This window comes from Oncorhynchus nerka, linkage group LG14, assembly GCF_034236695.1.
Source record: "Oncorhynchus nerka isolate Pitt River linkage group LG14, Oner_Uvic_2.0, whole genome shotgun sequence".
NCBI lineage: Eukaryota > Metazoa > Chordata > Actinopteri > Salmoniformes > Salmonidae > Oncorhynchus > Oncorhynchus nerka.
In genome coordinates, this window is record NC_088409.1 from 89,162,841 (window position 1) to 89,187,604 (window position 24,764).

Below are 24,764 nucleotides of genomic sequence, written 5' to 3' on the forward strand. Positions count from 1 at the left end.
TGCGTGCGTGCAGTCTGTTCTCGTCTTTTATTTTTCTGTTTGTCTTAAGGGTGTGGCTAGCCTCCCATTACCTGTGGTTACCAGGCCATAGCCTCTGCTACCTAGGATGCAGCACACACTCTCTCACATGAGCACATAAACACACTCACACTCATGTAGCCTCCACACACACTTACAGAACACACACATCACACACCACACTCTGTCTGATGACATAGCCAGAAATAGCAGAAAGATGGACATGGTCAATATGGCTATTAATACACAGCCTCTCTCTGAGGTCACACACACTCACCTCACTCTCTCTGTGTGTGTGTGTGTGTGTGTGTGTGTGTGTGTGTGTGTGTGTGTGTGTGTGTGTGTGTGTGTGTGTGTGGGGGGAAGTAGAGAGTGGAATGGTGTAAAACAGCATACCCGTATTCATATTTAAATTGAGCTTTAGGAATAGGTTGAAGGATCAGGCTTTTGGTTTACAAAATCATTAACAACAAAACCAAAGTGTTAAGTAACAGTCCTGTTGGAGCGCTGCTATTTTATGACCACTAGGTGGACTCACACTTCGCATAGAAAATGCAACACTAAAAACATGAAGTGAATTCCTATTAGTTAGTACTATATTAATAAACATTAAGCTGCATAAACATGCACAACACAAAATGACGTTTATTTTTTTTGTGAGGCCTAGTCTCGTGTCTTGGTTGAAATGAACAGCGAAAGGGACAGAGTTGAGGTCGCAGTAGCTGCAATGCCTCCCACTCTCCGGTTCGCTCCATCTCCATGATTTCCGTGGGAAGCGCCGCGGAGCCTCTATGGCAGACTTTCAGGAACTGAAGAAGCGTCAGAAACGACCCACCGAGAAGTATTAACTTCTCACTTTTCTCGCGTTTCCCAACTCTGATTCACACTACTCGCACTCGAATCTTTGTCGATTTATCGCCTCGTTCAGCTTGTTTAACTCAGGAAACCGTGTGTTTTCTGGGGCTGTTGCGATGGCCGGTGGCGGCGGGGTGTCGCCGCTGGGGCTAGCGCCTCCGCTGTGGTATCACCGGGACCTGAGTCGAGCTGCTGCCGAGGAGCTGCTGGCCCGCGCGGGACGAGACGGGAGTTTCCTGGTTCGGGACAGCGAAAGTGTTAACGGGGCGTACGCCTTGTGTGTGCTGTGAGTAACCGGATTTACTGTTATCATTGGGAAAGTGTGGCTTTACTCAGGATAGACTAGCAGGGTTCAAACTTCTGAGTTGCCTGTCTTCCATTTGTCCCATGGTTGGCAGGGACACACATCGTGGCAGTCAGTAAGCGACAGGGAAAATGATATCCGGCTGTTGCTACTAACTAGTTATTTCATTAACTAGGACTATCTGGAAAAGTCCGTTTCTTAAAACAGCGCCTGTCAACTCACCACAACAACTCAATTTAAGTTTGTAGTCTTGTTTTCCTACAGCCAACAGTAGCCGTATTTCAACCGCAATCACTACTATGTAGCCTAATATAATCATTGTGGAGGTAATAAGTAGGAAACAGTGCTCAGGGAAGGGAGGAAAAGGGTTGATTGCATATCATTGAACCAGGGCCTTTGTCCTGTCCGCTATGCGAGTGGGTTGCATGGGCAGCCATTGTCGCTACTACTGTGTAATAAAATGAGTATTTCCAATCTACTCCGTGGTATTTAGAGAGACGTGTTACCTGGTCAGGTCACTTGGTCATGTAAAACAACATAGACATGACCTAGGCACAATACACACACAAACACAGGTCTTCTGGTCCAGACAGTACAGCATTAGGCACATGTCATGTCACACACACACAGGAGACAGGAGTTCTCCCTGGTGGCTGTCATGGCATCACCTCACACAAATTTACAGCTCTCCCAGGCCTCTCCCTAGCGTGTGACACACACACACACACACACTTCCCCTTCCTATCAGACAGGAGCATTTTCTGAAAATAGGGCTAGCTGATATTTCAGAGCACTGATAAATAGTGGTGGTTGACAGATACTACAGAGAGGGAGCGGAACAGCCGTGTCGTCTGTGGAACCAACTGTCAGATGAAGGTGGGGAAGTGTGTAGGTGTTGTGGACGTAGGAATGGCTGTGTTAAAAAGACGAGTGCAGAGACAAAGTGGTGGTTTACAGATACAGTGGGACAAGTCTGTGAACCCTTTAGAATCACCTGGATTTCTGCAGAAATAACAATAGACAAACACAGTCTGCTTAAACTAATAACACACAAACAATTATAATTGTTAATGTCTTTATTGAACACACCGTGTCAACATTCGCAGTGCAGGGTGGGTATGTGAACCCTTGAGATTTAATAACAGGTTGACCCTCCTTTGGCAGCAATAACCTCTACCAAACGTTTTCTGTAGTTGTGGATCAGACCTGCGCAACGGTCAGGAGGAGTTTTGGACCATTCCTCTTTGCAAAACTGTTTCAGTTCAACAATATTGTTGGGATGTCTGGTGTGAACTTCTCTATTGAGGTCATGCCACAGCATCTCAATAGAGTTGAGGTCAGGACTCTGACTGGGCCACTCCAGAAGGTGTAATGTCTTCTGTTCAAGCCATTCTGTTGTTGATTTACTTTATTTTGGGTCGTTGTCCTGTTGCATCACCTAACTTCTGTTGCGCTTCAATTGGCAGACAGACAGACTAACATTCTTCTGCCAAATGTCTTGATAAACTTTGGAATTCATTTTTCCATTGATGATAGTAAGCTGTCCAGCCCCTGAGGCAGCAAAGCAGCCCCAAACCGTGATGCTCCCTCCACCATACTTTACAGTTGGGATGAGGTTTTGATGTTGGTCTGCTGTGCCTTTTTTTCTCCACACATAGTGTTGTGTGTTCCTTCCAAACAACACAACTTTAGTTGAATCTGTCCACAGAATATTTTGCCAGTAGCGCTGTGGAACATCCAGGTAATCTTTTGCAAACGTCACATGTGCAGCAATGTCTTTTTGGACAGCAGTGGCTTCTTCCGTAGTGTCCTCCCATGAACACCATTCTTGTTTAGTGTTTTACGTATCGTAGACTTGTCAACAGAGATGTTAGGATCTTCCAGAGATTTCTGTGAGTCTTTAGCTGACACTAGGATTCTTCTTAACCTCATTGAGCATTCTGCACTGTGCTCTTGCAGTCATCTTTGTAGGACGGCCAGTCCTAGGGAGGGTAGCCAGTCCTAGGGAGGGTAGCCAGTCCTAGGGAGGGTAGCCAGTCCTAGGGAGGGTAGCAATAGTGCTGAACTTTCTCCATTTATAAACTATTTATCTTACCATGGACTGATGAACATCAAGGCTTTTAGAGATACTTTTGTAACACTTTCCAGCTTTATGCAAGTCAACAATTATTAATCTTAGGTCTTCTGAGATCTCTTTTGTTCGAGGCATGGTTCACATCAGGCAATGCTTCTTGTGAATAGCAAACTCAAATTTTGTGAGTGTTTTTTTTATGGGGCAAGGCAACTCTAACCAACATCTCCAATCTCGCCTCATTGATTGGACTCCAGGTTAGCTGACTCCTGACTCCAATTAGCTTTTGGAGAAGTCATTAGCCTTGGGGTTCACATAGTCTTACCAACCCACACTGTGAATGTTTAAATGATGTATTCAATATAGACAAGAAAAATACTGTGAGAGGACCGGAGGGAAACCGTGAGAGGACCGGAGGGAAACCGTGAGAGGACCGGAGGGAAACCGTGAGAAGACCGGAGGGAAACCGTGAGAAGACCGGAGGGAAACCGTGAGTGGACCGGAGGGAAACCGTGAGAAGACCGGAGGGAAACCGTGAGAAGACCGGAGGGAAACCGTGAGAAGACCGGAGGGAAACCGTGAGAAGACCGGAGGGAAACCGTGAGAAGACCGGAGGGAAACCGTGAGAGGACCGGAGGGAAACCGTGAGAGGACCGGAGGGAAACCCTGAGAGGACCGGAGGGAAACCCTGAGAGGACCGGAGGGAAACCCTGAGAGGACCGGAGGGAAACCGTGAGAGGACCGGAGGGAAACAGAGGGATGGAGGCATAGTGCACTAAACACAGCACTGGGTTTATCATAAACTCACACATAGGGGGTGAAGCTTACTGTTTGTTGACCTCTTAGCTCTCAGCCCGCTAACTCCCACTCTACCATATCTCTCTCTTTCTCTCCATTTCTCCTCTCGCTCTCTCTCCGCTCTCAATTCAATTCAACGGTCTTTATTGACTTGGGGAACATATGTTTACATTGCCAAAGCAAGTGAAATTGACCATAAACAAAAGTTCAGTAAACAATCATAAATTAACAGTAAACATTGCACTCACAAATGTTTTTACGTAATATAGACATTTGAAATGTTATATTATTGGCTATGTAAGGGGAAGGTGCAAATAGTTGAAGTATGGAAGGGAAATAAATAGACAGTAAATATAGTTTATTTTTACAATGTTTATTCTTCATTGGTTGCTCTTTTATTGTGGCAACAGGTCACAAATCTTGCTGCTGTGATTTGACACTGTAGTATTTCACCCAGTAGATATGGGAGTTGATCAAAAATTGATTTTGTTTTCAAATTCTTTGTGGGTCTGTGTACTCTGAGGGAAATATGTGTCTCTAATATGGTCATACATTTGGCAGGAGGTGAGGAAGTGCAGCTCAGTTTCCACTTCATTGTGTGGGCAGTGTGCACATAGGCAGACCTGGCTCTCGAGAAGACCGGCTATGGCAGCCTCTCTCAATAGCAAGGCTATGCTCACAGTACATAGTGAAAGCTTTTCTTCATGTTTTTGGAGTCAGTCACAGTGGTCAGGTATTCTGCCACTATGTACTCTCTGTTTAGGGACAAATAGCATTCTAGTTTGCTCTGGGTTTTTTTGTTAATTACTTGACATATTGGAAATAATTATATTTTAATTTTTTGTCATGATTTGGTTGGGTCTAATTGTGTTGCTGTCCTGGCTCTGTGGGGTGTGTTTGTGAACAGAGCCCCAGGACCAGCTTGCTTAGGGGACTCTTCTCCGGGTTAATTTCTCTGTAGGTGATGGCTTTGTTATAAGGTTTGGGAATCGCTTCCTTTTAGGTGGTTGTAGAATTTAACGGCTCTTTTCTGGATTTTGATAATTAGTGGGTATCGGCCTAATTCTGCTCTGCATGTATTATTTGGCGTTTTACGTTGTACACGGAGGATATTTTTGCAGAATTCTGCATGCGGTGTCTCAATTTGTATTCCTGGTGTAGTTGAGTGTTGCAACAGGAACAATAGCAGTGTTCTACAGTAGCCAACTACCCTATGAGATCAGAGCAGGAAGAGATGTCTATCTCCTCTCCACCACTCACACACACCGTGAAGGACTGTGTGTGTTTCTTCAAACATCTCAGCTTGTTTTGGAGTGTGATTTCCTCTTCCTCATACCCGTGTGATCGCCAGACGTAGCCTGGAAAAATAATCTTCATGAAAATGCTAAAAATAGAACAGTTGACCCAGCCTTGTGGCTCACTCTTAGGTGTGTGTGCGCTGGTAGGTAGGTGGGTGGAATAGTCTGAATCAGATCAAACTATTTGTGTTTCCTCTCTGAGTGTTTTAGCAACATGGTCGCCAGATGTGTTCTAATGTAAAACAACTGATGGGGTGGTAGCAGCCAAAGTTTCCTATAGACATCGTGTTATTGATAGCCTGTTCCTTTACACTCGGGGAGAGAAGAAGGTACTGACATGTGGGCAGGGAGGTCTCTCTCTGTCTGTCTGTCTCTCTCTGTCTGTCTGTCTCTCTCTGTCTGTCTGTCTGTCGTTCTGTCTGTGTCTCTGTCTGTCGGGCGTTCTCTCTCGGTCGGTCGGGCAGTCTCTTTCTCTCTCGGTTGGTCGGGCGGTCTCTTTCTCTCTCGGTTGGTCGGGCGGTCTCTTTCTCTCTCCCGGTCGGGCGGTCTCTCTCAGTCGGTCGGGCGCTCTCTCTCGGTCGGTCTGTCTGTCTCTCTCTCTCTCTCGGTCGGTCTGTCTCTCTCTCGGTCGGTCTGTCTCTCTGTCTCGGTCTGTCTTTCTCTCTCTCTCTGTCTCGGTCTCTCTCTCTCACTCTGTCTCTCTCAATTCAATTTTCTTTTTTGGCACGACGTAACAATGTACAGTCGTTGCCAAAAGTTTTGAGAATGACACAAATATTAATTTCCACTTCAGTGTCTTTAGATATTTTTGTCAGATGTTACTATGGAATAGTGAAGTATAATTGCAAGCATTTCATAAGTGTCAAAGGCTTTTATTGACAATTACATGAAGTTGATGCAAAGAGTCAATATTTGCAGTGTTGACCCTTCTTTTTCAAGACCTCTTCAATCAACCCTAGCATGCTGTCAATTAACTTCTGGGCCACATCCTTACTGATGGCAGCCCATTCTTGCATAATCAATGCTTAGAGTTTGTCAGAATTTGTGGGTTTTTGTTTGTCCACACACCTCTTGAGGATTGACCACAAGTTCCACCCTCGAAGCAGCATTACCCATCGCTCCACAAAAGCTGCGGCCCTTGCAGATCAAGGGGAACAACCACTTCAAGTCTCAGAACGAGTGATGTTTGAAACGCTATTAGCGAGCACCCTGCTAATTAGCTAGCCATTTCACATCGGTTACACCAGCCTGATCTCGGGAGTTGATAGGCTTGAAGTCATAAACAGCTCAATGCTTGAAGCACAGTGAAGAGCTGCTGGCAAAACGCACAAAAGTGCTGTTTGAATGAATGATTATGAGCCTGCTGGTGCCTACCACCACTCAGTCAGACTGCTCTATCAAATCATAGACTTAATTATAACATAATAACAGACAGAAATACGAGCCTTAGGTCATTAATATGGTTGAATCCGGAAACTATCATCTCAAAAACAAGACGTTTATTCTTTCAGTGAAATACTGAACTGTTCCGTATTTTATCTAACATGTGGCATCCCTAAGTCTAAATATTCCTGTTACATTGCACAACCTTCAATGTTATGTCATAATTACTTAAGATTCTGGCAAATTAGGCGGCCCACTGTTGCATATACACTGACTCTGCGTGCAATGAACGTTTGAGAAGTGACACAATTTCACCTGGTTAATATTGCCTGCTAACCTGGATTTCTTTTCGCTAAATATGCAGGTTTAAAAATATATACTTCTGTGTATTGATTTTAAGAAAGGCATATATGTTCATGGTTAGGTACACATTGGAGCAACGATATTCACCGCATCGATTATATGCAAAGCAGGACACGCTAGATAAACTAGTAATATCATCAACCATGTGTAGTTAACTAGTCATTATGATTGATTGTTTTTTATAAGATAAGTTTAATGCTAGCTAGCAACTTACCTTGGCTTACTGCATTCGCGTAACAGGCAGGCTCCTCGTGGAGTGCAATGTAATCAGGTGGTTAGAGCGTTGAACGAGTTAACTGTAAGTTTGCAAGATTGAATCCCCCGAGCTGACAAGGTAAAAATCTGTCGTACTGCCCCTGAACGAGGCAGTTAACCCACCGTTCCTAGGCCGTCATTAAAAATAAGAATGTGTTCTTAACTGACTTGCCTAGTTAAATAAAGATTAAATAAAGGTGTAAAAAAATAAATAATAATTTGTCCAAATCAGCGCCCAAAAATACCAATTTCCGATTGTTATGAAAACTTGAAATCGGCCCTAATTATTAGGCCATTCCGATGAATCGGTCGGCCTCTAGTGCAGATGCATTCACACCTGCCTGCTGCCATTCCTCAGAAAGCTCTGTACTGGTGGTGCCCCGATCCCGCTGCTGAATCAACTTTAGGAGACGTTCCTGGCTCTTGCTGGACTTTCTTGGGCGCCCTGAAGCCTTCTTCACAGCAATTGAACCGCTCTCCTTCAAGTTCTTGATGATCTGATAAATGGTTAATTTAGGTCCAATCTTACTGGCAGCAATATCCTTGCCTGTGAAGCCCTTTTTGTGCAAAGCAATGATGACGGCACGTGTGTCCTTGCAGGTAACCAAGGAAGAACAATGATTCCAGGCACCACCCTCCTTTTGAAGCTTCAAGTCTGTTATTTGAACTCAATCAGCATGACAGAGTGATCTCCAGCCTTGTCCTCGTCAACACTCACACCTGTGTCTTAATGACATTCTGGAGTATATGCAAATTGCCATCATACAAACTGAGGCAGCAGACTGAAAATTAATATTTCTGTCATTCTCAAAACTTTTGGCCACGACTGTACATATTGCCAAAGTTTACTTTGGATATTTACAATATGAAAATAATAAGAATCAAAATTGTCAAAGAGACAACAGTAACAACAATAACCATACATTGAACAATAACAATAAGTATACAGTAGAGGACATGTGCAGGTTGATTGGTCTGTCAGACACTGTCCCTCAACTTATGGCAGGCAGCGATGTAGTGCTCTGCCAACCCACAGCTCTCTGCGTCCTCCCCCAACAGGACGGGTAGCCTACTCTCATCAGAGAGGTCTTAGAAACCTTGAATAAGGGTTTCACATTTGGGGAAATGACACTCTCTAATTGTTTTATATTTTTGACATTTTGTCAGGAAATGCAGCTCTGTCTCAGGTTCTGCTGTGGTGCAGTGGTTGCGCAGCCTTTCCTCTACAGGGAGCCAGGTTTTCCTGTGTCTACCCTTCTCAATGGCAAGGCTGTGCTCACTGAGCCTGTACTTTGTCAAGGTTTTTCTAAGGTTTTGATCAGTAAACATTGTCAAATAGTTAGCCACTGTGTACGTTAGGGCCAGATAGCACTGCATTTTGCTTTGTGCTTGTGTTTCCCAGTAAGCAATGTAGTTTTGTTTTGACTGTGTTGTAATTTGGTTTATTCTGATTGATTGGATGTTCTGGTCCTGAGGCTTCAGTGTGTTAGTAGAACAGGTTTGTGAACTCAGGACCAGCTGGATGAGGGGACTGAGGCTTCAGTGTGTTAGTAGAACAGGTTAGTGAACTCAGGACCAGGACCAGGACCAGCTGGATGAGGGGACTGAGGCTTCAGTGTGTTAGTAGAACAGGTTTGTGAACTCAGGACCAGGACCAGCTGGATGAGGGGACTGAGGCTTCAGTGTGTTAGTAGAACAGGTTTGTGAACTCAGGACCAGGACCAGCTGGATGAGGGGACTGAGGCTTCAGTGTGTTAGTAGAACAGGTTTGTGAACTCAGGACCAGGACCAGCTGGATGAGGGGACTCTTTTCTTTGCTCAGCTCTTGGCATTGCAGGGCTTGGTAATGATATGAGAGGGGTCACTGTATTTTAGATGTTTCCAAAACTTAATTGCTCTTTTTTGAGTTTTTATTATTAGTGGATATTGGCCTAATTCTGCCCTGCATGCATTGTTTGTAGTTTTCCTCTGGACATGTAGGAGAATCTTACAGAACTCTGCATGCAGGGTTTCAATGGGGTGTTTGTCCCATTTGATGAAATCTTGTTTTTCAAGTGTATCCCACACCTCGCTGCCATAGTGTGCAATTGGTTCAAATACACATTAAATTAGGTATTTCAATTTGGATTTGTTTTTTAATGGCGTAGAATGCCATGTGTGCTTTCTCTCTGTTTATTCACTGCCTCATTAAGGTGTCCAGTTGAGCTTATTTTTAAACCTAAGTCATTTGGCAGTATTCCCCAAAAATACTAAAATAAGGATTTTTCAAAGAAGATCCAGATCTCAGGGAATTAGTCCAAAGTTCTCAATTGGTACAAAATATATAGAAAACTGCACACACAAAAACTGCTCTAGCAGGTCCATGCTCTGCTGTAGGCCATGTGCTGTGGGTGACAGCAGGCATAGGTCGTCTGCGAAGAGTAGGCATTTAACTTCTGAATTGTGGAGACTAACACCAGGGGCTGAGGATTTTTCTAGAATAGTGGCCAAGTCGTTAATGTAAATATTGAAGAGTGCAGGGCTCAGATTGTAACCCTGACAAAGGCCCCGCCCCTGGTTAAAGAATTCAGTTATTTTCTTACCAATTTTAATGCTGCACGTATTGCCAGTATACATTGATTTAATTATGTCATGTGTTTTACCCCCTACACCACTTTCAATAACTTTGTAGAACAGTCCTGTATGCCAAATAGAATCAAATGCCTTTTGGAAGTCGATAAAGCAAGCGTATATTTTGGTATTATTTTGGTGGACATGTTTATCTATCAGGGTGTGTAGGGTGTAAATATGCTGAGTTGTGTGATGTTTTGGTATAAATCCAATTTGGCGTTTACTCAAGACATTGTGCTTATTAAAACCTTGTAGGATAGGCTTTACAGCGAAAGCATACCATGCGATTATCTGAGGACAACGCCTCCCTTACAAAAGCATACAAACATTTTCAAGCCAAGTAGAGGAGTCACAAAAGTCAGAAATAGAGATGAAAATGAATCACTTACCTTTGATCTAAATCTGGTTGCACTCACAAGTCCCTGTTACACAATAAATGTTCATTTTGTTCGATAAAGTTCCTCTTTATGTTCCAAATACTCTGTTTTGTTGGTGTGTTTTGTTCAGTAATCTACTGGCTCAACTGCAGGCAGATGAATACATCCTAATAGTACTGGTAAAGTTCGTCAACATGTAAAACGATATTTATAATTAATCCTCAGATTGTCTATTGTCTAAATAATCGATAATATTTCAACCGGACAATAGCGTATTCAATAGAAAGGAAAAACAATGAACGGCGCGCAATCGGTCACGCGCGCAAAACAGCTCTGGCCATTCTGTCCACTGACAGAATGGCCTCATTCTTCCTAATTATTCAGAAAACAAGCCTGAAACAATGTCTAAAGACTGTTGACATCCAGTGGAAGCCATAGGAACTGCAATCTGTGTCCTAATTCATTACATACTGTAAAGGCAGGCAATTGAAAACTACACACATCAAAAATATCCCACTTCCTGGATGTATTTCCTCAGGTTTTCGCCTGCCATATCAGTTCTGTTATACTCACAAACATTATTTTAACAGTTTTGGAGTGTTTTCTATCCAAATCTACCAATTATATGGATATCCTAGCTTCTGGGCCTGAGTAACAGGCAGTTTACTTTGGGCACCTCAGTCATCCGAACTTCCGAATACTGCCCCTTATCCCAAAAAAGTTAAGGAAGTTGAGAACTCTTACATTTATAATACTACAGAAAACCTTCCCCAGGTTACTGTTCACACAAATGCCTCTGGAATTGTTAGGGTCAAATTTGTCTCTGTTCTTAAAGATTGGGGTTATGAGTCCTTGATTCCAGATGTCAGGGAAATAACCTACACTCAGGATCAATGTAAACAGTTTTAATATAGCCAATTGATATTTTGCACTAGTGAGTTTGAGCATCTCATTTAGGATGCCATCAGGTCCGCAGGGTTTTTTAAATTTGAGAGTCTGAAGTTTCTTATAGAGCTCCTGGTCAGTAATAGTTTAGTTTCTTATAGAGCTCCTGGTCAGTAATAGTTTAGTTTCTTATAGAGCTCCTGGTCAGTAATAGTTTAGTTTCTTATAGAGCTCCTGGTCAGTAATAGTTTAGTTTCTTATAGAGCTCCTGGTCAGTAATAGTTTAGTTTCTTATAGAGCTCCTGGTCAGTAATAGTTTAGTTTCTTATAGAGCTCCTGGTCAGTAATAGTTTAGTTTCTTATAGAGCTCCTGGTCAGTAATAGTTTAGTTTCTTATAGAGCTCCTGGTCAGTAATAGTTTAGTTTCTTATAGAGCTCCTGGTCAGTAATAGTTTAGTTTCTTATAGAGCTCCTGGTCAGTAATTGGGGAGTCCAGTGGATTTTGATTGTCCTTTATCGCTTTTTCTAATCCATTCAACTCCTCATGAATTTGGCGTTGTTCTGCGTTTGTGTCAATTTGAACGGTGTTGTAGAGAGTTTGAAAATGGGTTGTCCATATTTCACCATTTTGTATCACTAATTCCTCATTTCGATTTTTAAAACGTTTTTTTTCCAATTTTGCCAGAATTTGTTTGTGTTTATGGACTCCTCAATTAGCTACTCAACAGCTACTTGCTGTTGTACTGTGCTTTTTTGGTTCTGAGTACGTTTATAGAGTTTTAAAGTCTCACAGTAATGAAGGCGTAATATACCATTGTTTGGGCCTCTGTGCTTTTGGTTGAATAGTTTTCTTTTTTTTTCTTATAATTTTACAATCGGCATCAAAACAGTTATCAATTTCAGTTGTGCTTCTTTTGCCATTTTGCCTGAATATATAGTTGATGTTTTTTACTGCTAGATTGATACCTTCTTTACTGTGAGTGAAATGTGGTATCCAGAAAGTTATCTAACATGGAACCCAAACCGGCTGTGCGCTTGCGCCATCGTGCACTATCTTGCATCATTTTATTTTGTCCCCCTACACCAAACGCGATCACGACATGCAGGTTAAAATATCAAAACAAACTCTGAACCAATGTCGTTAATTTGGGGACAGGTCAAAAAGCATTAAACATGTATGGCAATTTAGCTAATTAGCTTGCACTTGCTAGCTAATTTGTCCTATTTAGCTAGCTTGCTGTTGCTAGCTAATTTGTCCTGGGATATAAACATTGAGTTGTTATTTTACCTGATATGCACAAGCTCCTCTACTCCGACAATTAATCCACACATAAAACGGCCAACTGAATCGTTTCTAGTCATCTCTCCACTTTCCAGACTTTTTCATCTTTGAACCTATATGGTGATCGGCATCTAAACTTTCATAGTATTTCAATCACCCACGTGGGTATAACCAATGAGGAGATGGCACGTGGGTACCTGCTTCTATAAACCAATGAGGAGATGGCACGTGGGTACCTGCTTCTATAAACCAATGAGGAGATGGCACGTGGGTACCTGCTTCTATAAACCAATGAGGAGATGGCACGTGGGTACCTGCTTCTATAAACCAATGAGGAGATGGCACGTGGGTACCTGCTTCTATAAACCAATGAGGAGATGGCACGTAGATGGCTTCTATGAACCAATGAGGAGATGGCACGTGGGTACCTGCTTCTATAAACCAATGAGGAGATGGCACGTGGGTACCTGCTTCTATAAACCAATGAGGAGATGGCACGTGGGTACCTGCTTCTATAAACCAATGAGGAGATGGCACGTGGGTACCTGCTTCTATAAACCAATGAGGAGATGGCACGTGGGTACCTGCTTCTATAAACCAATGAGGAGATGGCACGTGGGTACCTGCTTCTATAAACCAATGAGGAGATGGCACGTGGGTACCTGCTTCTATAAACCAATGAGGAGATGGCACGTGGGTACCTGCTTCTATAAACCAATGAGGAGATGGCACGTGGGTACCTGCTTCTATAAACCAATGAGGAGATGGGAGAGGCAGGACTTCCAGCACGATCTGTGTCAGAAATAGAAAGGAGTTCTATTGTAGCCCTTGGCAACGCAGACGCTCGTTGGAGAGCGAGCAGTGTGGGTGCAATAATTGAATAACATGGATTTCTACATTTATTGTGCGATGCTCGCGCACGCATGTAAGAGGGTTTGGATATTTCTCTCTCTCTCGCGCTCTGTCTCTCGCTCTCTCTCTCTGTCCCTCTTTGTCTCTGTCTCTCTCATATATGTATATGTTTAGCAAGCTTAATTAGCGTTATGGACAAGGTCAGTGTTGCCGAAGTGATAGACACCCCCCAAAATATGGGGGAAAAACAGTGGCAACAATAAGACTGTTGAGCGTGAAAAAAACGGCAGCGTTGCAGTTCTTGACACAAACCGGTGTGCCGGGAACCTACTACCATACCCGGGAACCTACTACCATACCCGGGAACCTACTACCGTACCCTGTTCAAAGGCACTTAAATCTTTTGTCTTGCCCATTCCCCCTCTGAATGGCACACATTCTTTTATTTATTTATTTCACCTTTATTTAACCAGGTAGGCAAGTTGAGAACAAGTTCTCATTTACAATTGCGACCTGGCTAAGATAAAGCAAAGCAGTTCGACACATACAACAACACATGGAGTAAAACAAACATACAGTCAATAATACAGTAGAAAAATAAGTTGATATACAATGTGATTAAATGAGGTGAGATAAGGGAGGTAAAGGCAAAAAAAGGCCATGGTGGCGAAGTAAATACAATGTAGCAAGTAAAACACTGGAATGGTAGATTTGCAGTGGAAGAATGTGCAAAGTAAAGATCGAAATAACGGGGTGCAAAGGAGCTAAATAAATAAATACAGTAGGGGGAGAGGTAGTTGTTTGGGCTAAATTATAGATGGGCTATATACAGGTGCAGTCATCTGTGAGCTGCTCTGACAGTTGGTGCTTAAAGCTAGTGAGGGAGATATGTGTTTCCAGTTTTAGAGATTTCTGTAGTTCGTTCCCGTCATTGGCAGCAGAGAACTTTGGATTGGAGATGTTTGATGTGAGTCTGGGAGGAGAGTTTACAGTCTAACCAGACACCTAGAATATGTGGACAACTACAAATACCGAGAGTAGTGATGCTGGACGTGGCAGGCAGGCAGGCAAAATTAGGTCAAACTGGCATGTTTTGCATAGACAACATTGCAGCACAATGACACACTTACACACAGGAAACCTTGGTAAATATGTGTTCTTGCTTTTCTTGCCATTGTGTGGGTGAGTAAGTTATATCAGCAGTAATGCCATGTTGGCTGAGTTTGACAGACAGCAGCAGGTTGAAACTCCCTCCAGATCCCCATCACACACTTTGCAGGGAATCTGTAATTCCTGTGGTGAAAGTACTAATGTCTCCCTTCTCTCCCTTCCCTCTCCAACTCCTCCCTCCTCTCTCTTCTCCTCTCCAACTCCTCCCTCCTCTCTCTTCTCCTCTCATCCCTCTTAACGTCCTTTGCTCTCTCCTTCCTCGCTCGCTCTCTCCTTCTTCTCGCTCTCTCTCTGCTTGCTCTCTCCTTGCTCTCTCCATCTCTCTCTCTCTCTCTCCTTGCTCTCTCCATCTCTCTCTCTCCTTCTCTCTCCATCTCTCTCTCTCCTTCCTCTCCCGCTCTCTCTCTCCTTCCTCTCCCGCTCTCTCTCTCTCCTTCCTCTCCCGCTCTCTCTCTCCTTCCTCTCCCGCTCTCTCTCTCTCTCCTTCCTCTCCCGCTCTCTCTCTCTCCCCTTCCTCTCCCGCTCTCTCTCTCTCCCCTTCCTCTCCCGCTCTCTCTCTCCTTCCTCTCCCGCTCTCTTTCTCCTTCCTCTCCCGCTCTCTCTCTCTCTCCTTTCTCTCTCCTTTCTCCTTCCTCTCTAGGTTTCAGAAGCATGTCCACACCTATAGGGTTCTCCCAGATGAAGAGGGATTCTTGGCAGTCCAGGTACCATTATACACCACCTCCATACACACCAATGGGTGTGAGTTGGTATTTCTTTCTATGCATATCTAGTGTGTATACAGTGGGGCAAAAAAGTATTTAGTCAGCCACCAATTGTGCAAATTCTCCCACTTAAAAAGATGAGAGAGGCCTGTAATTTTCATCATAGGTACCCTTCAACTATAGGTGACCAAATACTTTATTTTCCACCATAATTAGCAAAGAAATTCATTAAAAATCTTACAATGTGATTTTCTGGATTTGTTTTCTTCTCATTTTGTCTGTCATAGTTGAAGTGAACCTATGATGAAAATTACAGGCCTCATCTTTTTAAGTGGGAGAACTTGCACAATTGGTGGCTGACTAAATACTTTTTTACCCCACTGTATGCTGTGTGTCTGGATCAGTAGGAACTGGCAGGCTCTGGTGCTGGTGTTGGCTCTGAGCTGGCACACACACGCATGCACACAAACACACAGCAGTCTCTTTGTGCTCTGTGTCTAGCAGCTGGAAGAGTCTCCAATCCCCCCACAACACGCACTCACATATCATAATACCCCCCCTCCACACTCCTGGTCCCTTGCCTGGAATCCACACTGATTTCTCTGTTTCACTTTTGTTTCACTTCACCAAATCATTTGGTTTACCAAGACTTCAGTTCAATGAAACATCACTGAAACAGAGTGAATGTGGCTGCCAGGCTCCCCACCCATTGACAGTTGAGAGCCTTAAGGTTTTACAGCCTCCCACTGTAAACCCTCCAACACATATCAATGAACAGAACGTGATGGTGCACATTCAGACACTTGAGCCCACCAAGATCAATCTACGATCTACCTACCAATCTACTATCTACATACCAATCTACTATCTGCCTACCAATCTACTATCTACCTACCAATCTACTATCTACCTACCAATCTACTATCTACCTACCAATCTACTATCTACATACCAATCTACTATCTACCTACCAATCTACGATCTACCTACCAATCTACTATCTACCTACCAATCTACTATCTACCTACCAATCTACTATCTACCTACCAATCTACTACCTGCCTACCAATCTACTATCTACCTACCAATCTACTATCTACATACCAATCTACTATCTACCTACCAATCTACTATCTACCTACCAATCTACTATCTGCCTACCAATCTACTATCTACCTACCAATCTACTATCTGCCTACCAATCTACTATCTACATACCAATCTACTATCTGCCTACCAATCTACTATCTACATACCAATCTACTATCTACCTACCAATCTACTATCTACCATCTGCCTACCAATCTACTATCTGCCTACCAATCTACTATCTACATACCAATCTACTATCTGCCTACCAATCTACTATCTGCCTACCAATCTACTATCTACATACCAATCTACTATCTACATACCAATCTACTATCTACCTACCAATCTACTATCTACCTACCAATCTACTACCTGCCTACCAATCTACTATCTACCTACCAATCTACTATCTACCTACCAATCTACTATCTACCTACCAATCTACTATCTACCTACCAATCTACTATCTACCTACCAATCTACTATCTACCTACCAATCTACTACCTGCCTACCAATCTACTATCTACCTACCAATCTACTATCTACCTACCAATCTACTATCTACCTACCAATCTACTATCTACCTACCAATCTACTATCTGCCTACCAATCTACTATCTACCTACCAATCTACTATCTACCTACCAATCTACGATCTACCTACCAATCTACTATCTACCTACCAATCTACTATCTACCTATCTACCAATCTACTATCTACCTATCTACCAATCTACTATCTACCTACCAATCTACTATCTGCCTACCAATCTACTATCTGCCTACCAATCTACTACCTACCTACCAATCTACTATCTACCTACCAATCTACTATCTACCTATCTACCTATCTACCAATCTACTATCGACCTATCTACCAATCTACTATCTACCTATCTACCAATCTACTATCTACCTATCTACCAATCTACTATCTGCCTACCAATCTACTACCTACATACCAATCTACTATCTACCTACCAATCTACTATCTGCCTACCAATCTACTATCTGCCTACCAATCTACTACCTACATACCAATCTACTATCTACCTACCAATCTACCTATCTACCAATCTACTATCTACCTACCAATCTACTATCTGCCTACCAATCTACTACCTACATACCAATCTACTATCTACCTACCAATCTACTATCTACCTACCAATCTACTATCTACCTACCAATCTACTATCTACCTACCAATCTACTATCTGCCTACCAATCTACTACCTACATACCAATCTACTATCTACCTACCAATCTACCTATCTACCAATCTACTATCTACCTACCAATCTACTATCTGCCTACCAATCTACTACCTACATACCAATCTACTATCTACCTACCAATCTACCTATCTACCATCTACTATCTACCTACCAATCTACTCCCAGGTGTCTTTTATACAGGTAACGAGCTGAGATTAGGAGCACACTCTTAAAGGGAGTGCTCCTAATCTCAGTTTGTTATCTGTATAAAATACACCTATCCACAGAAGCAATCAATCAATCAGATTCTTAACTCAACACCATGGCCAAGACCAAAGAGCTCTCCAAGGATGTCAGGGACAAGATTGTAGACCTACACAAGGCTGGAATGGGCTACAAGCCCATCGCCAAGCCGCTTGGTGAGAAGGTGCCAACAGTTGGTGCGATTATTCGCAAATGGAAGAAACACAAAACAACTGTCAATATCCCTCGACCTGGGGCTCCATGCAAGATCTCACCTCGTGGAGTTGCAATGATCATGAGAACGGTGAGGAATCAGCCCAGAACTACACGGGAGGATCTTGTCAATGATCTCAAGGCAGCTGGGACCATAGTCACCAAGAAAACAATTGGTAACACTACGCCGTGAAGGACTGAAATCCTGCAGCGCCCGCAAGGTCTCCCTGCTCAAGAAAGCACATATACATGCCCTTCTGAAGTTTGCCAATGAACATCTGAATGATTCAGAGGACAACTGGGTGAAAGTGTTGTGGTCAGATGAGACCAAAATGGAGCTCTTTGGCATCCACTCAAGTTGTCGTGTTTGGAGGAGGAGGAATGCTGCCTATGACCCCAAGAACACCATCCCATTATGCTTTGAGGGTGTTTTTCTGCCAAGGGGACAGGACAACTTCACTGCATCAAAGGGACGATGGACGGGGCCATGTATCGTCAAATCTTGGGTGATAACCTCCTTCCCTCAGCCAGGGCATTGAAAATGGGTTGTGAATGGGTATTCCAGCATGACAATGACCCAAAACACACAGCCAAGGCAACAAAGGAGTGGCTCAAGAAGAAGCACATTAAGGACCTGGAGTGGCCTAGCCAGTCTCCAGACCTTAATCCCATAGAAAATCTGTGGAGGGAGCTGAAGGTTCGAGTTGCCAAACGTCAGCCTCGATGACGTGGAGAAGATCTGCAAAGAGGAGTGGGACAAAATCCCTCCTGAGATGTGTGCAAACCTGGTGGCCAACTACAAGAAACGTCTGACCTCTGTGATTGTCAACAAGGGTTTTGCCACCAAGTACTAAGTCATGTTTTGCAGAGGGGTCAAATAATTATTTCCCTCATTAAAATGCAAATCAATTTATAACATTTTTGACATGCGTTTTTCTGGATTTTGTTGTTGTTATTCTGTCTCTCACTGTTCAAATAAACCTTCCATTACAATGATAGACTGATCATTTCTTTGTCAGTGGGCAAACGTACAAAATCAGCAGGGGATCAAATACTTTTTTACCTCACTGTACCTACCTACCAAACTTACCAATCTACTACCTACCCACCAAACTACTGCCTGCCTGCCTACCTACCTACCTACCTACCTACCTACCTACCTACCTACCAATCTACTACCTACTACCTACTACTACCTACTTCTACTACCTACTTCTACTTTCCTACCTACCAAACTGCTACCTACCAATCTACTACCTACTCTTCTACCAAACTGTGACCTACCTATCTACCTACCAACCAATATGCTACCTACCCAGCTTTATTCTAAGACCTACCTACCAATCTAGTACCTACCTACCAATCTCCTACATACCTACCTACCAATCTACTACCAACCAACCAATCTTCTACCTACCTACCTACTACTTAGCTGCCTAACTATCAAGCCATCAAATACATTTACATTTTACATTTAAGTCATTTAGCAGACGCTCTTATCCAGAGCGACTTACAAATTGGTGCATTCACCTTATGACCTCCAGTGGAACAGTAGTGCATCTAAATCTTTTCAGGGGGAGGGGGGGTGAGAGGGATTACTTTATCCTATCCTAGGTATTCCTTAAAGAGGTGGGGTTTCAGGTGTCTCCGGAAGGTGGTGATTGACTCCGCTGTCCTGGCGTCGTGAGGGAGTTTGTTCCACCATTGGGGGGCCAGAGCAGCGAACAGTTTTGACTGGGCTGAGCGGGAACTGTACTTCCTCAGTGGTAGGGAGGCGAGCAGGCCAGAGGTGGATGAACGCAGTGCCCTTGTTTGGGTGTAGGGCCTGATCAGAGCCTGGAGGTACTGAGGTGCCGTTCCCCTCACAGCTCCGTGGAGGCAAGCACCATGGTCTTGTAGCGGATGCGAGCTTCAACTGGAAGCCAGTGGAGGGAGCGGAGGAGCGGGGTGACGTGAGAGAACTTGGGAAGGTTGAACACCAGACGGGCTGCGGCGTTCTGGATGAGTTGTAGGGGTTTAATGGCACAGGCAGGGAGCCCAGCCAACAGCGAGTTGCAGTAATCCAGACGGGAGATGACAAGTGCCTGGATTAGGACCTGCGCCGCTTCCTGTGTGAGGCAGGGTCGTTTTCTGGGATGTTGTAGAGCATGAACCTACAGGAACGGGCCACCGCCTTGATGTTAGTTGAGAACTGACAGGGTGTTGTCCAGGATCACGCCAAAAATTCTTAGCGCTCTGGGAGGAGGACACAATGGAGTTGTCAACCGTGATGGCGAGATCATGGAACGGGCAGTCCTTCCCCGGGAGGAAGAGCAGTTCCGTCTTGCCGAGGTTCAGCTTGAGGTGGTGATCCGTCATCCACACGGATATGTCTGCCAGACATGCAGAGATGCGATTCGCCACCTGGTCATCAGAAGGGGGAAAGGAGAAGATTAATTGTGTGTCGTCTGCATAGCAATGATAGGAGAGACCATGTGAGGTTATGACAGAGCCAAGTGACTTGGTGTATAGCGAGAATAGGAGAGGGCCTAGAACAGAGCCCTGGGGGACACCAGTGGTGAGAGCACGTGGTGTGGAGACGGATTCTCGCCACGCCACCTGGTCAAAATACCTACCTAACAAACAAACTACTACCTAGCTACCAATCTGCTACCAATCTACTACCGACCTACCAATCTAGTACCTACCTACCTACATACCTACCTATCAATCTACTATCAACCTACCTACCTAACTACCTACCAACCAATCTACTACCTACCTACCTACCTACCAACCAATCTACTACCTACCTACCTACCAATCTACTACCTACCTACCTACCAACCAATCTACTACCTACCTACCAACCAATCTACTACCTACCTACCAACCAATCTACTACCTACCTACCAACCAATCTACTACCTACCTACCTACCTACCTACCTACCAATCTACTACCTACCTACCTACCTACCTACCTACCCAGCTTTATTCTGAACGTGCTGTCCAGAGTGTGACGTGTCTCTGCACCAGTGTATTTCTTTGAAGTGCCTACTCTCTCTCCTGCTCCTCTCTCCCTCTCTCAGACGTCTCAGGGGGTGCAGCCGAAGCGGTTTAAGAGCCTCCCAGAGCTGGTCCTGTTGTACCTCCAGCCCAGTCAGGGACTGGTCAGCACTCTACTGTACCCCGTAGACAGAGAGGAGAGCATCCCAGAGGACAGGGACTACTCAGGTACACCCAAAAGAGTTTAGCAACATTGAAATTACCGATATGGGAGTTTAGCGACATTGAGATGACCGATATGGGAGTTTAGCGACATTGAGGTGACAGATATGGGAGTTTAGCGACATTGAGATGACAGATGTGGGAGTTTAGCGACATTGAGATGACCGATATAGGAGTTTAGCGACATTGAGGTGATAGATATGGGAGTTTAGCGACATTGAGATGACAGATGTGGGAGTTTAGCGACATTGAGATGACAGATGTGGGAGTTTAGCGACATTGAGATGACAGATGTGGGAGTTTAGCGACATTGAGGTGACAGATGTGGGAGTTTAGCCAGATTGGATTTGTTTTGGACATCTATGTGGGTCTGTGTAATCTAAAGGAAATATGTTTCTTTAATATGGTCATGCATTTGGTAAGAGGTTAAGAAGTGCAACTGTTTCCATCTCATTTTGTGGGCAGTGTGCACATAGCCTGTCTTCTCTTGAGAGCCAGGTCTGCCTACGGTGGCCTCTCTCAATAGCAAGGCTATGCTCACTGTGTCTGTACATAGTCAAAGCTTTCCATAATTTTGGGTCAGTCACAGTGGTCAGGTATTCTGCCACTGTGTACTCTCTGTTTAGGGTAGGTCACAATGGTCAGGTATTCTGCCACTGTGTACTCTCTGTTTAGGGTCAGTCACAGTGGTCAGGTATTCTGCCACTGTGTACTCTCTGTTTAGAGCCAAATAGCATTCTAAACTCAGCAGAAAAAGAAGTATTCTCACTGTCAACTGTTTATTTTCAGCAAACTTAACATGTGTAAATATTTGTATGAACATAACAAGATTCAACATCTGAGACAAACTGAACAAGTTCCACAGACATGTGACTAACAGAAATGGAAAAATGTGTTCCTGAACAAAGGGGGGGTCAAAATCAAAAGTAACAGTCAGTATCTGGTGTGGCCACCAGCTGCATTAAGTACTACAGTGCATCTCCTCCTCATGGACTGCACCAGATTTGCCAGTTCTTGCTCTGAGATGTTACCCCACTCTTCCACCGAGGCACCTGCAAGTTCCAGGACATTTCTGGGGGGAATGGCCCTAGCCCTCACTCTCCGATCCAACAGGTCCCAGACGTGCTCAATGGGATTGAGATCCGGGCTCTTCACTGGTCATGGCAGAACACTGACATTCCTGTCTTGCAGGAAATCACACACAGAACGAGCAGTATGGCTGGTGGCATTGTCATGCTGGAGGGTCATGTCAGGATGAGCTTGCAGGAAGGGTACCACATGAGGGAGGAGGATGTCTTCCCTGTAACGCACAGCGTTGAGATTGCCTGCAATGACAAGAAGCTCAGTCCGATGATGCTGTGAGACACCGCCCAAGACCATGACAGACCCTCCACATCCAAATCGATCCTGCTTCAGAGTACAGGCCTCGGTGTAACGCTCATTCCTTTGACGAAAACGCGAATCCGACCATCACTGCTGGTGAGGCTTCTCACAGTACGGACATTGCAATTTATTGCCCTGGCCACATCTGCTGTCCTCATGCCTCCTTGCAGCATGCCTAAGGCACGTTCACGCAGATGAGCAGGGACACTGGGCATCTTTCTTTTTGTTTTTTTCAGAGTCAGTAGAAAGGCCTCTTTAGTGTCCTAGATTTTCATAACTGTGACCTTAATTGCCTACTGTCTGTAAGCTGTTAGTGTTTTAATGACCGTTCCACAGGTGCATGTTCATTAATTGTTTATGGTTCATTGAACAAGCATGGGAAACAGTGTTTAAACCCTTTACACTGAAAATCTGTGAAGTTATTTGTATTTTTACGAATTATCTTTGAAAGACAGGGTCCTGAAAAAGGGGACTGTTCTTTTTTTGCTGAGTTTAGTTTGCTGTTTTTTTGTTAATTCTTTCCGTTGTCTCACGATTTGGTTTTTGTCTTATTGTGTTGCTGTCCTAGGGGTCTGTCTGTGTTTGAACAGAGCCCCAGGACCAGCTTGCTTAGCGGGCTCTTCTGTAGGTGATGGCTTTTTTATTAAAGGTTTGGGAATCGCTTCCTTTTAGGTGGTTGTAGAATTTATTTTCTGGATTTTATAATTAGCGGGCATCGGCCCGATTCTGCTCTGCATGCATTATTTGGTGTTTTTGCCCCATTTTGTGAATTCTTGGTCAGTGAGCGGACCCCAGACCTCACAACCACAACGGGCAATGGGTTCTATAACTGAGTATTTTTAGCCAGATCCTAATTTGGATGTTGAATTTGATGTTCCTTTTGTTAGCGTAGAATGCCCTTCTTGCCTCATTTCTCAGCTTCTTTACAGCTTTGTGGAAGTTACCTGTGGTGCTGATGTTTAGGCCGAGGTATGTATATTTTTTTGTGTGCTCTAGGGCAATGGTGTCTAGATAGAATTTACATTCTAGATAGAATTTACATTCTTGGCCTCACCCTACATTCTAGTAGGGTGAGGCCAATTCATATATATGTGTTATATATGTGTTGAAGAGGGTGGGGCTTAAGCTGCATCCCTGTCTCTCACCCCCTGGCCCTGTGGAAAGAAAGCTGTTGCCAACTTTAACACTTGTTGTTTGTGTACATGTTGTATGTTTTCCCCCCAACACCACTTTCCATCAATTTGTATTTATTTATTTAAAAATATATATATATGTAACCTTTATTTAACCAGGAAGGTCAGTTGAGAACAAGTTCTCATGTTCAACTGCGACCTATCCAGGATAAAGCAAAGCAGTGCGACAAAAACAACATCACGGAGTTACACATGGGATAAATAAACGTACAGTCAATAACACAATAGAAAAATCTATGTGCAGTGTGTGCAAATGTAGTAAGATTAGGGAGGTAAAGGCAATAAATAGGCCAATAGTGGCAAATCAATTTAGCAATTTACACTGGAGTGATAGATGTGCAGATGAGGCTGTGCAAGTAGAAATACTGGTGTGCACAAGAGCAGAAAAACAAAAAACAAATATGGGGATGAGGTAGGTAGTTGGTTGGATGGGCTATTTACAGATGGGCTGTGTATAGCTGCAGCGATCGGTAAGCTGCTCTGACAGCTGACACTTAAAGTTCGTGAAGGAGATATAAGTCTCCAGTCATTGGCAGCAGAGAACTGGAAGGAAAAGCGGCCAAAGGAGGTGTTTGCTTTGGGGGTGACCAGTATAGCAGACCCTCATGCCAAATTTAGTCAAAAGCTTTATGGAAATCAACAAAGCGTGAAAAGATTTTGCTTTTGTTTTGATTTGATTTATTTGTCAATTACGGTGTGCAGGGTGAATACGTGGTCTGTCGTACGGTAATTTGGTAGAAAGCCAATTTGACATTTGCTCAGTACATTGTTTTCACTGAGGAAATGTACGAGTCTACTGTTAATGATAATGCAGGGGATTTTCCCAAGGTTGCTGTTTTCACATTTCCCCCGGTACTTATTGGGGTCAAATTTGTCTCCACTTTTGTGGATTGGGGTGATCAGTCCTTTGTTCCAAATATTGGGGAAGATGCCAGAGCTGAGGATGATGTTAGAGTTTAAGTATAGCCAATTGGAATGTGTTGTCTGT

General features: G+C 43.8%; 1 protein-coding gene across 2 annotated transcripts in view; it reads left to right on the plus strand.

Moving 5' to 3' along the window:
- The first annotated feature begins 713 nt into the window (after nucleotides 1-713).
- inppl1a (inositol polyphosphate phosphatase-like 1a) overlaps nucleotides 714-24,764 on the plus strand; it is a 71,190-nt gene continuing 47,139 nt past the window's right edge. Inside the window, exons 1-3 of one of the 2 annotated variants that reach the window (XM_029681461.2) lie at nucleotides 714-1,159; nucleotides 15,162-15,225; nucleotides 21,062-21,206. In XM_029681461.2, the coding sequence (XP_029537321.1) occupies nucleotides 990-1,159; nucleotides 15,162-15,225; nucleotides 21,062-21,206 (379 nt within the window). In that variant the 5' untranslated portion in view covers nucleotides 714-989. The remainder of the gene's footprint in view (nucleotides 1,160-15,161; nucleotides 15,226-21,061; nucleotides 21,207-24,764) is intronic. The other variant, XM_029681462.2, reaches the window with a different exon arrangement.